The sequence below is a fragment of the Argopecten irradians genome, chromosome 1, assembly GCF_041381155.1.
Source record: "Argopecten irradians isolate NY chromosome 1, Ai_NY, whole genome shotgun sequence".
NCBI lineage: Eukaryota > Metazoa > Mollusca > Bivalvia > Pectinida > Pectinidae > Argopecten > Argopecten irradians.
Window position 1 is genome coordinate 3,394,345 of NC_091134.1, and position 18,138 is coordinate 3,412,482.

General features: G+C 37.8%; 1 protein-coding gene across 1 annotated transcript in view; it reads left to right on the forward strand.

Annotated features, from left to right (window-relative positions):
* LOC138308759 (DNA-directed RNA polymerase II subunit RPB1-like) overlaps positions 1-16,563 on the forward strand; it is a 162,464-nt gene extending 145,901 nt beyond the window's left edge. The window contains exon 2 of the mRNA XM_069249783.1: positions 15,368-16,563. Within this exon, the coding sequence (XP_069105884.1) occupies positions 15,368-16,563 (1,196 nt within the window). The remainder of the gene's footprint in view (positions 1-15,367) is intronic.
* Positions 16,564-18,138: the final 1,575 nt, after the last annotated feature.

Genomic DNA, 18,138 nt, shown 5'->3' on the forward strand with positions numbered 1-18,138 from the left:
AGTGACACATAGGTCTGATAACGGAGTGTGATGATTCTACGTATCAAATTTGTGGGTTGTGAAGATGTTGATAGAGAAGAGCTATAATAGACTGCATTAGAAGTGTGATGTATGTCATCATTTGCTCATTTCACTCGCGTTCAACGTGGGATAATGTAATTTAATGTTACAGTCGTGACGCGTAATTGCGCGGGAACTCGTCTTTCAAGGGCAGACGACACTCAACCATATGACTGAAACCTATAAATAAAGTACCTCTACAACAACAACTTGTCGAGGTCGAAGCGCGGGAAGACAACGAGACATGTGCCTGTATGTTTTTCATTGGAAGTGATTTTTATAATAACGGACTCATCTGGAGCATCTGATAGACTTCACTGATAGTTATTGTTGTGTATTTTATATAGGGTTACTCCTTATATGGATCTGTTTTTGTCATTGTCCTCAATCTATAAAGACAATAGGCAGCAGAACCTGCTGCATTATACTTAAAACGGACAAACAATCTATCATATATATTATCAATGTAAATATAAAATTGTGAACTATATAGTAACAATACATGTGGCTAGATGGTATTATTTTGATAATTTGACATTTTCGCGAGGACCTTAATACTATAATGTTAATGGGTATGTTGAGTAGGTTTAACGCGGAAGGTGCTATACCGCCGACGAGTGGTATTTCTATATAAAACAGGAGGAGATGAAATAGACGTTTTCTTCTGTCGTAAAAGTTCTTTACATTATTACCCTCATTGAACATCTGGAACTTCTTTTTGTTTTACTTCAGAATAAGAATATTAACAATAATTTGGTTTTAAGGACGGCCTCACATGTATGATATATATGCGATCTGTTGCATGTATGTGTTCGAGGGTGCGTGTTTTGGGAGACTGCGGTATATTCGTGTAGTGTCTTCTTGTATAGTGGAACTGTTGCCCTTTTTATAGTGCTATATCACCGAAGTATGCCGCCGAAGATACCAAGCAACACATCCCACCTGGTCACATTATACTGACAACAGGCGAACCAGTCGTCCCACTCCTGTTATGCTGAGCGCTTAGAAAACTACATTTTTTATAGACTTTGATATACCTCGGCCAGGGTACAGAACCCAGAGCCTACCTTGCAGGGGCAAGCGCTCAACAGAAGGCAAAAAGTGAGACTGTGTAAAGGGAGACGTTAGGAAGAACAAAGTTAGTTAGGAAGGAGAGAAAAGATAAGATCCTAAATTTAGTCGCCTTTTACGATCATGCAATAGGGGCAGCAGGTACAATGCTCACGCCCTTCCTGCAGGGCTAACTAACTAGATACATATATACACCACTAAAAATTAGTTATTGTTCAAATGATAAATGATGTTTTGTTTATGCTCTATCGGCGGTGGAGCCTCTTGAACAGCTAGCATTAATTAATCTGATGTGGATATATGTAAGTATTGAGGTTGGAAGCTATGATATTGTTGGTTGTGTTTCCTTATAACAGTGGGATTGGCATATTTTATGGAAGCTGGCCATATCCCACCTGGTCACATTATGATGACAACGAGCAAGGAGTATATCGAAGCAGGAGCAGAAAGTACGAGTATTATAGACTATGATTCGTCTCGGTCAGAGGATAGAACCCATAAACTTCCTTATATGGGCTAAAGGTGAGGCGATGTTAAGGGAAGAAAAACAAATATAAGATCCATTTACTCGGTTTTACAGTCAAACAATAGGACAGCAGGAACAGTACGAAGGCTTCCTATGATTTGTGCAAATCAATGCGCACATTTGAAGACAAGGACTCGATTTACAGCAGTTCACAGAGGTACTTCAATTGAACTGAAATCATCAGACCTGGTCAGTCGAATTCGAACACAAGATCGAGGCGACGTTTTTTTATACCTTGATATTTCCGTTGTCTACTTGGTGTCAGTTTTTGCCGTAAGTAATGAATGGAGACCTTGCGTTTCATCAATGTAATGTTTATATATCGGAATCAATTTCTGCGTCTTTAGAACCGACTCTGTGATTAATTCACTGTCACTGAATCCTCCCCAAGTAAATTAGTTTTATTTCATTTTATCTGCTAACGATCGATATCCGCGAGATCAATGTATGCCTCCTGCCTAAACTGTCGATATCTAGGGCACGAGATGGAGAGAACATATTACCATGGCCGTATGGAGATTAATAAAGTGTCTCTCCTCACTTTACATTTATTGGATGTGTATATCCGGATGGTCCTTTAGTAGGCGGACATTTATTGTTCCACGGTCATATTTCCTGATTGACCATCACAAGGAATGAAGTTCCTGGTGTGACTACTGTTAGTTGACTTCAGTTTAATACAACCTGAATTGTTGCATAAGTTTCGTTTTATTTGTCAAGACATTTTGGTGTACAAGGAAACTTCGAAGGCCAATGATAAAATAACCAGCCTTTGAGAAGACGTTATCACATTCTAAGGTTACGAAAGTGCTTACACACAAACAGCGTGCGTATTAAAGCAGTTCAGATTTCCTGTCCTTATTTTTAGTAAATATTTTCTTCGAATCCATTTTTATTTTTTTTTGCATTTTTTCTTCGAATCCATTTTTATTTTTTTTCGCATTTTCATGATTCATATGATATATTCAAAATAGGTATACAAATGCCCGATGTATATATAGCTATTTGGTGAATTTATATAGCTGTACTACCATATATAACATTTAATATTGTTTGCACTAGGAACACTGGAGAAAACAAATGGGAAATCAGAGATAATTTGACACTAATGATATGGTAGATCGACTTAAACTCGTTATACATTCCCTAACTTCAAGATTATATATTTTTCGCTCCTACTTACATTGACTTTCCTGTCTCCATTATATATAACTTCGTAAAAACGGCAGATCAATGGGCATAACATATACAATCACATTCATCAGTGGTCGAGACTGTGTTTTTTTAATGAATATACTTCTAGCTTGTCTTTTTAAATGTTGAAATAATAAAGGTGAGGCATTAATAGTTTTATTTTCGGACCTCTTATCAAGAAGCTGAATTAGACACATTGATAACAAAACACTTCTGATATCGGTATGTTACTTTGGCGTAAGTTAAGCATTAACTACTCGATACGTCAGAGACATAGATTTCAAGGTTACTACCAGACACGATAAATCCTGGATAGTGAACAATTAGAATAACCTACGGCAGTGAAACAGATAAATAAACATCAAACACTGTCTACATACATTCCGTATGTTCCAGGTCATGGTTATGTAAAGTTAATGTCTGTTACAAGGCCAGGCCGTCCTATATAAACCTGTCCCCATCATCATTGTCCCAAATAAACAGTTTCAGCGTGATGATGCGTGCTTTTGTTGTAATTGCGGACGTAAAAAAAGCGAAAAACATGTTTAAGCGACTTACAGCTTCCATAAAACTGATGAACGTCTTCTAGATCAAGTAATTAAAAGACAAAGATAAATAAAAGATAACACACAAAAACAATAAATGCGAAACTACATATGAACACTTATCACTAATTATATTTCGTTATGTGTGTGTTACAGGTTGCTTAACATGGTTTGAGCTCATCGCGTTGATCTAACTCGAATGAGACTTTTGTTTTTTCAAGGGAGGTTTTTCTCAAAATTATAACTGAAATGTCGACGTCTGTTTTACAGATGCGTAAGAATGCACAGATATCGCTCTAAATAAGGTAGGCATTAAAAAAAACATTGCAAGTTTCGATCGCAATAAAATAAGATTTATGTCAGATTGCTTTAAAGTTTTTTATTCAAATTTAAAACCTCTATAAGAAGTCCACTTGTAAATAGCGATTATTTTTTATTTACTTCACAGTTGCTATAGCCAAAAACTTGAGCTTTGGTAGAGCGTTACAATTGTACCTGCTGCCCCTATTGCATGATATCGTAAAAGACGGCTAAAATGATCTCTTCGTTTTAACGTCTCCCTTGACAACATAACAATTTATGCCGTCTGTTGAGCGCATGCTCTTGTGCTTCTGGGTTCTAATCCCTGGCCGAGACACACCTATAGTCTTTAAACGCTGATGATACTGGGAGTATCACGACTGGTTCGCACGTTGTCGGTATATGTCTCGATGGGGTGTGTTGCTCTGTGTCTTCTGTGGAACGCATCAGTGATCCAGCACTATAACAAGGGCTGCAACAGAAGACACAAGCAACACACCCTACCCGGTGAAATTATACCGACAACGGGCGAACCAGTCGTCCCACTCCCGTTATACTGAGCACTAAGCAGGAGCAGAAACTACCACTTTTATAGACTTTACTGTGTCTCAGCCAGGGGACAGAACCCAGAGCCTTCCTCACATGGGCAAATGCTCAACTCAAGGTCAAAAGTGAGGTGGTGTCAAGGGAGACGTTTCGATGAATAGAGTAAGTAAGGAATATGGAAAAAAATAAGATCCTGAATTAAGTCGCCTTTTACGATCATGCAATAGGGACAGCAGGGACAATTTAACGCCCTTCCCGCAGGGCACTTGACCAAACCCAAAATTGCATTGGTATAAGAAACACAGAACACTTGTGACTATAACCTCATATCGATCATGGAAACGGTAAACAGTTGATTATCTTTACCTCGAATTCATTTGTTTGATGACCATGATGACTATTTAGTAGACTCTGACCAACATTAGCACTATATTTATTTACGGTATTCTGGCATAGATGACCGGGATACACGAACTATTTCAAGTTTTACCGTCTTCGAGCTAGAGCAATCTGAAATATGCGAACGATATCGGTTCAACTATGTTTTCTCTGAACCTTTGGTGCAGAGTAAAGATATATTGCTATTCTTCTGAAATGGAAACTTAAAAGTAGGAAATCAAAAGACAGGAGAGTGACAAGATGGCCCTGGCGGATCAAGTGTTATAAAGGATAATGATAAACTACAAAGTACCTCTTATTTTGGATAGTCTGTGTTGCGCTCGATCTCTAATAAGAAATATAGAGGTTACACAATGAGTGGTTGTTGAATATTGAATTTATTCCAAAGAGTGAGTTATTTTTCAAAAGTTACAAAGAACACGAGCTTTAACGAATGACTTTTGTAATTTTAAAAAAATAACTCACGAGTGTGGAATAAATTCAATATTCAATAACCACAAGTAGTGTGACCTATTTCTACCACAATCATTCGTTTCAGCCGATAGAAATACGGCAGGGATACGGTTACGTGTATTTACCGAAATATGCAAACAAGGTGGAGCAATATTTTCATCAGCAAAGAGACACTAATAAGTATTCAAAAGTCAAGGTTTGATAAAGAATCCATCGATAACAAATTATTTTAAATGGGAACTTATTTAGGGTTTAATACTACTCATTTAACGTCTTATTGAGTTCAAATCTGAATAGTTGCTTCCAGAAAATAAAACTCAATGTCGGACAACATGTATACGGGTAAAAGCATTCGCACGACACGGCATCGTCTATTTCCCGCCAGATAATCATCAAGCCATTACAATTAAGATCAGGTTTGTTTCATACACGTTAAATCTACCAAACTAATCAGTAACATTCTTGTCCGTCAAGATGTATTACTAGTACTAATGGTCAATTTAACATGTATGAAAACGTCACGTTTTTTTATCCAACGACCACGACGCATACTCTTTCCAACAGCAGTTTTGGACGTCAAACGGCGATCACAACATAGAATGGCGTCATGTGATTATTGATGACGTTGACGATTATGACGTGACACTGAGAAATAAGTAGCTCGGTATAAGTTCACCGTGTCAGCCAATCAGAATGCGTACAGAGTTTGTACAACAGCTGCAGTGTTTATTTATTGTCCTGGGACTTGAATAACACCGCCTATTGTGATAGAAAATAGTATCATAATCAATAGAATGTTGTCAGTTACAGACCAAAACGTCGGCTATTTTACCGGATACCGATTCTCGTATTAGTTCTTTTGATGGATTCGTATGATTTCAAATTAAGTCAATCAATCGGGGAGTTCAATTGATGTCCCTTGAAATACATGCCTTTTTGAAAACTGTACACTAATACAACGGAAGTACCGTCGATCAGAAACTCGGTTGCCTTCTAGATTGTATTTTCAGTCTGACTTTGCAGGCATTATTTTAAAACAAAAATATTGATAATTGCGTCGAATGCATTTTAAATAGAATCAGAATCTATAGTTGAACTGAGTAGATATGCTGATATATCTTTGCAGTAATTTATATCCTTTCTTTATTTTAAAAAGGTCTGTATTCTCACTGCTCTCTGTCCATATTCTGTGACTGTTCTGACTGAGAATGTGAATAAGTTCTTATATTTCAATCACATTGACTATTATAGGAAATACGTCTTGTACTTCCAATTTGCTTAAGGCCTGCACACATGAGTTTTACGTAATCAAATGTGATAAGATCAGAAGACCTCGCAAATATGTTTACAAGATCGAATTGTCAATTTAATAGTGATATATTCCTATCTGTAATTGAGGCAATACTTTTCTACAGGCTTAACCAGCGCACAATCAGGAAATGTCGACAACTCTTTAATTGGTAAAACACATCTCTTCTATAAGATGTATAAACGGACATGAACTTTGTTTGGACAAATAAATAAAATAAACACAATGACTTATTTCTCTTTTCCAAATTAATTTGTAATTTCCCTAATATCTGTTTGAATTATTATATTTTTACTTCATGTATTTGAGAGCAATGAAAAATTGAAGATTCATTTTGTTTCCGTACATTGCACGCGATGTAGTTAATTCTATGACTATTAATATCGTTTATATGCATTAAGTATTTGCACTAGACCGAATTCTCCCATACCTGATAAGGTGTGATTGGATCGGATGACCTAAATATCTAAAAAGTAACCATATCGGTATTGTCACAAATATAGTATCGATTCTGGTACAAATTGACTTGAGGCCATTAGCACCTTACGGAATCCTATACAAGTAATAATCTCGGAGTTTCTAATACTCTTACCCATCCCAACGCTCATTTAGAAAATAATTGCAAATCATTGTCTGCGTTTTCTGTGGTCTAGCTCTAGAGGACAGCTCATGCCACCGAACGTGTTAGGGGATAGAGATAAGCACGGCTGTAAGAGTAATTATATTTGTTACAGCGGACGTCTGAATGGGTCTGTCAACTACACATCAGTGATTAATAGAAAAGAGCAATCCATGAATCAAACAACAGCAATGAGTTTAACGTCCGCGGACACAGAATGAGACAATTATTATTTCATTGCCTAGAATAAGACCTGATCAAGTTATTACGGAATTAGGTCATAGTTCTACTTACGTTAGCTCAAGGCTTTGTTAGCTTCAACACACATTAGACATCCGCACAAATAGCGTTTTCCTTCCCAATCGTCCTAAAAAACGTCGTATGATGATAAATAAATGTTCCTTAATTTTTAACACCATTACCGGAATACTATTTCAACAAATGAGTACAGAAAAGAACACTCTGACAGTAAGGTTTTGACAGCTATTTCAAGGTGATTAAATAGTGACAAACCGTATCTGGAAAACTGGAAATGGTCCTCTACCACACTCCACCAAATTAAAACGATTATATAGTGCATACGTCTTCGGTAAATAGTTAAATGAAAATGATCATATGTTTTAGGTGTATTCTATAGTTTGGCCAGTGAGAACTCTAAATAAATGTGGGATCCATTGGGTGATAAAATTACATGTAACATGTAAGAAAATATCTTTGGCACTGCAGGTAGGGCGTAAGCATTGTATCAGCTTCTCCTGTTGCATGATCGTGAAAGGCGACTAAATTTAGGATATAATCTTTTCGCCTCTTACTAACTAACTTTCTATTTCCTAACGCATCCCTTGACACCGCCTTTAGTCTTCAGTTGAGCGCTTGCCCCTGTAAGGTAGGCTCTCGGTTCTGTCCTCTGGCCGAGACACACCATAGTCTATATAAGTGGTAGTTTCTACTCATCGGCAACAAGGTAATTCCACAAGTTCTACAGAAGACACAACACCAAAATAACGCAGTCTCCCAAACCAAGCACCCATGCAAACGCAATGCATCGTATGCATGGAAGGCCGTCCTTACAGGACCGTGGCTGTGTATAGGATATAAATATAAACCATTTGTTTGTTTGATTATTTAAACGTCCTATTAACAGCCAGGGTCATGTTAGGACGGCCTCCAATGTAGAAGACACCACGCAACACACCCCACCCGGTCACATTATACTGACAACGAGCGAACCAGTCGTCCCACTCCCTGTATGCCTTACGCTAAGCAGGAGCAGAAACTACCACTTTTATAGACTTTGGTGTGTCTCGGCAAGGGGACAGAACCAAGAGCGTCGTCACAGGGGCAAAAAGTCAACTCGAGGCCAAAATTGAAGCGGTGCCAAGGAAGGCATTAGGAAAGATGAAGTCAGTTAGGAAGAAGAGAAAAGATAAGATAAGATCCTAAATTTAGTCGCCTTTTACGATCATGCAGGGCCAAATATAATCCTAAATTTAGTCGCCTTTTACGATCATGCAGGGCCAAATATAAACCAAACCTAGGAAATACCCTGATCGGAATTTTTATAACAAATCGATTCCTTTACAATTTTAATGTGTTATTCTTTTACAAGTTGGTCTTGCCAAGCCTCCAATCACTATGTTTAGTCCTTCACAATTGTCTAATCAAGCAATAAATTATCTTCATATAGAACTATGGGTGGTATTTATGTCAACTTTGCAAACTTTCTTAATAATACGTAATAGGCCATTGTCTGCAAAACTCTGGCATTGTTTAGCCATAGGAGGCTAGTTTAATGCTTATATTAACATTATCAACTCATTTTAGGCGTCGCTGCATTAAATAATCAAAGTGAGACAAGGAAAACCGTTTAGCAACGTCAATATATTACACAAGATGAAACAGCTAATTTGGACGGTGATCAATTGACGTTACTATGTCAACATTAGTGACGTAATAATGGTCACGTTTTGTTATCATTTATACCCTCATAGATTTCACTTTGGCCCCCCCCCCCCCCCCCCCCAAAAAAAAAAAAAAAAAAAAAAAAAATTGTACCCTGCAGAGATTTTTAGGCTTGCTTTAAGTTTATCCAGATAAAGTTCAATTACGTATACGGTTATGAGAAATAAAAGACTTCTAGTCAGCCTGAAAGACAAATTACTTCGTAATATAGTAATAAAGCAACTCAACCCCTCCCCAAAAAAATAAAATAAAGTAAAAAAAATATTCCCGACCGACCTACCCTATATTTTCAGTCGTGTAACCTGAAACATGCATATCATTTTTTTCGTGTTATATAATAGAAGATACAAGTAAAGGTAAATATTCAATAATATCGGCAATACATAATCTGGCTATGAAAATCATTAGTGGAGCATCATTGACAATCTTTAATGTAATTGTTAGAATTATAATTCAGATCTTGTACCGTTTAAATTTATAACTCGTAAAATGTATGGCAAAGAGGAGAGAGAAAGTGACGTCCCGTAAGGGCAATCTGATTCAGTTTCACCAATCATAACGATCAGATATATTAAGGTTTTAAGAAATAGCATATGAAAATAGATAAAAACCCAAGTCATGAATTGGTTTTGTTAACTTATTAAAGTCATGAATTGCTTTTGTAAACGTTATTAAAAGTACCAATACATATTTTGGTACTAAATATGCATAAGGAGCCGTCTCCTTAATTATATTTATTGAACCCCCCAAAAACATTTGATATTCCTCCGCGGCTTATTACCAGATGATAAAAAATATGGCCTATTATCATGATTATTGTAATTTGTAGAGATAGGTCATGATCAATTAGGACAAGCCTCTGACGAGATGTAGGGAATATGATTGGATCTACTGTTGGTCTATAATACACAACTAGGACATACCCAAGGCTACACTAGTACCTGTGATGACTAGCATGTTTGGACAGATGACGCTGAGTAACGAGTTGTTGTTTATATTGTATGTGGTACTGTCCTACCCAGAGGAACGGCGGGGGTAATATCCGGTCATACACTATATCTAATGTTTGATACACGTGCCACATTTACTAATAAACCTAAGGATCAGGTTGGGCTTATATTGCATAACTATTATCCTTCTGCCGTGAGGATTTACAAGTGTCTGACCGCCTGGGGACGGGGCCAAAAGGGATCAGTTTGACTATTTCCATAACACAATAAAATTGTCAAGAAAGAATAATACAAATCGATGTTATAGAATGTAAACTAGAGGCAATAGGACACATGTTAAAGTTATCATATATATTTTAATGAATTTAAAGCGTTTTCGCAAATTACATGTTTTGACTGCATTTTTAATCAAACAAATAAGTCTTATTCTTAATGCGATAAACAAATACGCGCTACTTACTGGAGCATAGATAGTCTAGATATTGGTGTTCAGTTAGAACAAGTAGATTTAAGGGTAATCAGTATAGTGGATAATCGCAATTTTAGAAAATTGATATGGGCCGAATGACAAAAATAAGATGAAACTATCCGAGAAAAGAGAGCATTTCTTTGATTAAAGTTACCGTTATGCACATGTATCAATTAGACTTAACACATCGCAACACACTGACAATTTTCACCCGCTGTCTGCCAATGGTGAAGACAATCGACATCAATTTCGTAAGAAAAAACAATGCCACAAAATTGTTAGCTATCTTAAATATCTGGTTGATTACATCACTGCATTCAAAACCTACACTTTTTTACTTGTGAATGTATGTGTGTGATTAAATAGCTTGGTAATTATATTTATGTTACAAATATGTTCTGCTGATGGAAAGACTTGGGTAAATGGTAAAAGGTTGATGTAGACTGTACCTGCATAAGAGGGTGACAGTGCCTAGTGTCAACCTAAGGATATCACTGTCACCCGAGGGGAAGCCGAGGGTGACAATGATATTCCGAGGGGTGACAAAATTCTTTTCGGTTACTGTCAAAGCGCTATATGTTGGTTTTTATGAACCCGTCGGTGATTAGGTGAACGGAAGACATGCGATTTCAAGCGTCTTCGTGACGTTGTGACGTTGCTAATGTTGTAAACAGACGACGGGACGAAACCAAAATTCATTGAGATTTACAAAAACGTTAAGATTTAAACAAACGCAGGAGACAAGACAACAAGAATTTTCACTAAATGCGTATTGTGAGTATTATTTTTTTTATAATGCAATGATAGTTAGTTCTACTGAGTAGAAGCTGATATGCTATATATTCTACTGCCGACGCTGATTGCTCGACTTTTGCTAAAATCAGTTAAAATGTTTCAATAGATTGCAAATACTTGAAAACTACTTTTGTTTCTAGACTTTTGGTATAATATAATAAATACTATCAGCATTAGAGGGTGACAGTGCCTAGTGTCACCCCTCGGAATATCACTGTCACTGTGGTGACAGTGATATCCTCGGGGTGACACTAGGCACTGTCACCCTCTAATGCAGGTAGTATTTATATAATAGTGTTTTAGTACTCGCTGAAATAAATAAAGGTATAAATCTGTAGTAAGAATACCTTTTCTAGGGGTTTCCGGATGATACCTTTACATACAAAACAAAACAATCTCTAACTGAGCTTCCAAACAGCAGATCAGGCTAATCTATAATCCACGTGATGTATATTTAACGTATCAAACCTATCCACCGTGTCTTTTATTTAATTACCCGCTAGTTGATTTGGCTTATTACTGTTATAACCGTGTCTTGAATGTCCAAAATCAACCGTGATTGCTACTCATCACACTGTGTGTCGTTAATTGGCACATGTCAAGACCTCGTCTGATGTATTAGCCTTTGAATAATATCGACGAGGCACGTGCGAAATCTTTGGACCATTCCCCAACTAAACCGTGTGGTGGCAGTTGGCGGTGTACGTCGTGTCACGTGGTTATCACAAAACATCCATATCAACTCTAGTTTAAGACAATATTAGGGAGGAAATAGCTTCGGGAAGATGCATCGATCGTGCAATGTGTTTATAATGTTATTCAATTTTGTGCATCATTTTGTTTGATTTTGAATGGGTTCCCGGCGAAATAGTGTTTAGAAAATGTTTGTCTGTATTCCTTGACAAATGCTATTTCCTTATTATGATACCCGTTATAGATTAGTGTTTTTTATTTGCAAACAGTACATATGTTGGAAGTTATTAATTATAAGAACATGAAATCTCTTTTGAATTAAAGACGTATAAGATTTACAATTCATTCAAGGATTTATTACACTTTCACAAGCACAATGTATTGACAATATTTATCATTTTGAAAGAAATCGTTTTGATGTTATGAATTTCCTATCAAATGTGTAGCAGATGGCGCTATTACCAATAAAACATACGATATCGATGTCCTGTACATGTACGAGGCTTTGACATTATCAGAAGTGTGAGGACGTGGCTCAGCCGTTTATTAACGACGACGATCAGAAAGTTCGAGTGAAGAACTGACAACAGCAGACGCTAGATCAGTATACAAATAGACCTATGTATGACCCTGTGTTGATGGCTTGCTTCATCGGTCATAAATTGTTGTTTGCCAACAAATGTCAATACAATAATCAGACGGACACATGTTAGGCTACTTGATACAAACAAGTAATGTAATATCGGGACAAGCAATCCGTTTGATCAAACGACTTGAGAACAAATTGTATTGCTGTTATTTCTCATTCCCGCGACGGTTACTTAGACGTGGAGATACGAGTGGATCTTGTTGTGTTACAATTAGACGCCTAGCTCTCCCATCTCACACTGATTGCTCTCCAGAATGACATCTGTCATCCGTACTTAACATCTAGTCGTGGGGCAGCCGCACTGATCGGTGCAAACAAGTGTACATCTCAAAATGTTAAAACATAGATGTATATGTCAGGACATGCAAAGTTTATAATAATGGTTTTATAAAGATATACACAGATTATTTAACTTTTAAATGTTGTAATGTGTATTTGAAAATATAGTAAAATTCAGACCTTTTCAATATTGATGATATGTTTTCGTGATTACGAACTAAAGGGTTGATTTCTTCCTAACGTCTCCTTTGACGTCGCCTCACGTTTGGTCTCCGGTAGAACGTTCGCCACTGTAAATCAAGCTCTGGGTTTAGTCCCCTGACCAAGATACACCGTTGTCTATAGTGTTCAGCATAAAGGAAGAGTGGAACGACTGATTTGCCGGTATAATGTGATCAGGTCAGATGTGCTTGTTCGGTGTCGTCGGTAGGATGCGTCGGTGGGATAGCACTACAAAAAGGGCAATAAATACACCACACCCTTCCCAAAGATGCACCACACACTTCATATGCGCAACACACTAAATACATTGGATCCTTACATGAACATAGTTGTTAATAGGACATTAATTTAATCAAACAAACAGGATCCACCAAAGATTGGTGTATGTCTGAAAATGGAAAGAGGATCTTTTCTCTTTCTCTGCTTTTCAACCTTCAACTACCAAAACCTAAGACAATGACCTGTGTGGAGCCTATATGTATGGAATTGGATCCATTCAGTATTTTATGCGTAATAGCGGTAATCTTGAACTATCATAATCCAAGGTGGCCGCCTGTCGGTAATCAGGTTGACTGATTGGTCATATAATGTAGCATGCACAAGTCCAAGATGGCTGCCTGTCAACCATCTTGTTGACCTATCGGTCTCAAAATGCAATATGCACAACAAGGGTCCTAAACCTTTCTGAGGAATAGAGATACCAGTGATTGTTAACGGACGGACAAAATTAATTGTCCCTTGACTATAAAAAAACATCTTAGTGTTTCATTCAGAATACACATTTCGAAAAGTTTAGAGAGATTTACGGAAAAGCCAAAATTTAGACACCAATATCACAGAATATAAACGTCACATTTATTTGACACCAAAATATCCCAATTTACTGTAATGAGTTTACAACCGTTTGTCAAGTGTGTTGTCATAAATGTTGATGCTGGACTTTATTCCTGAATAACGGAATACTCACAGCAACCCATTCAATATATCTATACTTTTAAATGTGAGTTTAATATCGTGTTACAAATTTCCGTTGTATGTTGTTACTTTTACACAAATGCATCAGGCCTTTTTTTGCGATTTGCTGATTCAGACCATTGATTCAATGCGTTTTTGTCCCAGCAGTTTTATTGTCATTTTTGAAATCTCGCTTAGATCTACTCTTCTTCAGATGTGCACTTCTAACAAACTAATTGTTGTGCTTGTTTACTTTACTGTTTGGTGACGGGAGGAAATTCCTCCTTTTTATCATCAATTTCTCGTGTTTTTCGTCAACTGTATTTTTTGATGTTGACATTAGAGCCTGCTCTGATAATGAAAACATCAAACTAGGATGCATTTGCAAAACAAGCAATGTTTCAGAGACTGTAAGGGAGATCACTCAAGTTTTACTAATATGACTGATAAATTATTTTTGTAGAGATGTCGTCTGCATCAATTTGAACAAATCCTTAAATTGTATTCCCCATGTCAGAACGAAATTGCACTGTCAAGACATGACCGCCTAGTATTACTTTCATTCGCATTTCTCGTTTAATGACATGCGAATGTATCTCTTAATAAAAGTGCAACCCTGTCATTCTCAATCGCATTCCTTATTTATCAATATTCGACAGGAATGAAAACAAGCGGCAACACAATCCTAAATCTTTGCTCATCATCTCGAGTGAGAGCTTAAAACGAAAGTGCATCAGACAAGAGTGTTCGATAACGGTAGTGATATTTAAGACGATCATCTCTAGTAATAAAATCTAAATGTGAATGAGAAACAAATCAGACATCAAGACTACCAACGCCTAGCTTCCCCATCACCTCCAACATATTAGCGTTGATAAATACCGTGAAATGGCATATCTACCGTTATGCATCTTCGGATGAATGGTAAATTCTGCAGATCACCGGTTTTCTCGTAGCTTTAGTGATGCGCTTCATTTATCCAATCTGACATCTCATAAACAATTTTTGATATATATTTGGGATAGTGTAAACGCAGTTAATAATGGAATTGACAATTAGTTGAACTTTCAAATAACAAAATGTGTATTGAAGAATAATACATCTTATCAGAATTTTGCCCGAACGTAATACTGACTGGTGTCTGATATGCCAGTGTGTTGTGAAAGCTGGAGTCGGCAGTGAAAATAGGCTCACCATTTTATTTTAAAAATTAAAATAGTGACAGGCCTTAATAACATGATTTATTTTGTCATCTAGGTTCATTTAAGGGCTGGTCCGCACTGAATGTAATGTGTTCCCTTTGTTAGTTATTTCAGCTGTCTCCATGTAAGAGTAGTGCTATTGTCCTTGATATAATGCTATCTCACTGAAGCATACAGAGACACCCAGAACGATCACATTATACAGCAGACACACCTGTGGTTCTCCCCGAACGATCACATTATACAGCAGCCTCACCTGTGGTTCTCCCTGAACGATCACATTATACAGCAGACTCACCTGTGGTTCTCCCCCGAACGATCACATTATACAGCAGCCTCACCTGTGGTTCTCCCCCAACGATCACATTATACAGCAGCCTCACCTGTGGTACTTCCCCAACGATCACATTATACAGCAGCCTCACCTGTGGTTCTCCCCCAACGATCACATTATACAGCAGCCTCACCTGTGGTTCTCCCCCAACGATCACATTATACAGCAGCCTCACCTGTGGTTCTCCCCCAACGATCACATTATACAGCAGCCTCACCTGTGGTTCTCCCCGAACGATCACATTATACAGCAGCCTCACCTGTGGTTCTCCCCGAACGATCACATTATACAGCAGCCTCACCTGTGGTTCTCCCCGAACCATCTCATTATACAGCAGCCTCACCTGTGGTTCTCCCCGAACCATCTCATTATACAGCAGCCTCACCTGTGGTTCTCCCCGAACGATCACATTATACAGCAGCCTCACCTGTGGTTCTCCCCGAACGATCACATTATACAGCAGCCTCACCTGTGGTTCTCCCCGAACCATCTCATTATACAGCAGCCTCACCTGTGGTTCTCCCCGAACGATCTCATTATACAGCAGCCTCACCTGTGGTTCTCCCCGAACGATCACATTATACAGCAGCCTCACCTGTGGTTCTCCCCGAACGATCACATTATACAGCAGCCTCACCTGTGGTTCTCACCGAACGATCACATTATACAGCAGCCTCATCTGTGGTTCTCCCCGACCGATCACATTATACAGCAGCCTCACCTATGGTTCTCCCCGAACGATCACATTATACAGCAGTCTCACCTGTGGTTCTCCCCGAACGATCACATTATACAGCAGACACACCTGTGGTTCTCCCCGAACGATCTCATTATACAGCAGCCTCACCTATGGCTCTCCCCGAACGATCACATTATACAGCAGACTCACCTGTGGTTCTCCCCCAACGATCACATTATACAGCAGACTCACCTGTGGTTCTCCCCGAACGATCACATTATACAGCAGACACACCTGTGGTTCTCCCCTCTGTGATAAGCGATGAACAAGAGCAGAACATAACACTTTCATAGACTATAGTGTGTCTTGGTCAGGGGAAAGAACCCAGAACACCGAAAGGGAAGTTATGTCACAGGGAATTTTCGGGAAAATGAACTGTTTACATGCAAAATGTAATCGCCTTTTATGATCATGTGATAAGGACAACCTACATTATTGTAACGTCTTGTCTGTATGACAAATAAACATTTAATCTCGTTTAAGGTATTCCGCGTATATTGTAAGAATTATCTGTCCATTAGACGTTTTACTTTACTTTAGACCATGGATATGTAAATTAATTATTGAGTGCAGAAGCTTCGAACACCTTTACGTGGTATTCAGAGCTATGGTAACATAGAGTTGCGTGCATGATATAACCACAAAAACAGAAAGTAGCTTGAGACTCTAGCCTACAAAATCTTATACCCCCCCCCCCCCCGGAACGAAGTTAGGGGGTATACTGGAATCAGCTTGCTTGTTTGTTTGTCTGTCTGTCTGTCCGTCCGTAGAAAAAATGTCTGGATCTGTCTGTCTGTCCGTCCGTAGAAAAAATGTCTGGACAACTCCTCCTATACTACTGGACCGATTTCAATGAAACATTGAAAAATTGTTGGGGACAATATGTTATTGTACATCCAGGTTTTTGCTTGTTGAAATAAGGTTTATTTTGTCAGGACATCTCCTTTAGTCAAGTGGGTCATTTGCAATGAAACCTGGCAGTATTGTTTTGGACCATGTGTAGATATGCATGCAGCTTTTCGCTTGTCGAATTCTTGGTTGCCATGGTAACCATGTCAATATACACAGTTTTTGGAATTTGTCCGAACAGCTCCTTCTAAACTACTAGGTTGATTTCAATGAAACTTGACAGTATTGTATGGGATTATGTGTAAATGGGCATGCAGCTTTTCCTTTGTCAAAATTTTAGGTTAATATACGAAAGTTAAAATTTGTCCGGACAACATGTCAGTCATTGGCTTACAGTTCAAGTTGGAACTTACCCTGACGGCAATGGTGCGTATGTGATAACACATCTCAGCAGTAGTAACACGTGCTGCTTAGCTAGAACTCAAGACAACATGTCAAGTGTTCAATAAAACACCTGTCCCCTGTATGTCAGAACGTGCTGTAGTGTAAACACGAAGAATGTAGTCCGCAATAATAAAGAAAAACTGTGTAAAAATCTGCCATAAAATAAATGAACAGAACTAATAAAGATAAACAAGTTTTTTGGATGGCAGTTTGAATAAAGATATCAAAGGAGCTATTATTTTACTCATTGTGTAAAGACAACATTTTTCTCTTTATTGTAGCTTTTATGTTTAGCCATTCTAAGGTGGTATTTGCACTTTTCTCAAGCTTCTATGTTTGTGTGTAATATTCAGTATCTGTGATAGTAAAGTACTCAAAGACTGCTGTTTTCCCAGTAATGCCTTATCAGTTATGCAACGGCGAATACAATGTGTCATGTCTCTGTGTCAAAATAGCAGGCAGAATGTCACTATTACGAGGTATACACAAAAAATAGAGAAAAAGTGGTGACAAAGAATATACACCTAATGAATTATTTACTTTTATATCAGGGCGATATAATAAATCATCAGTTT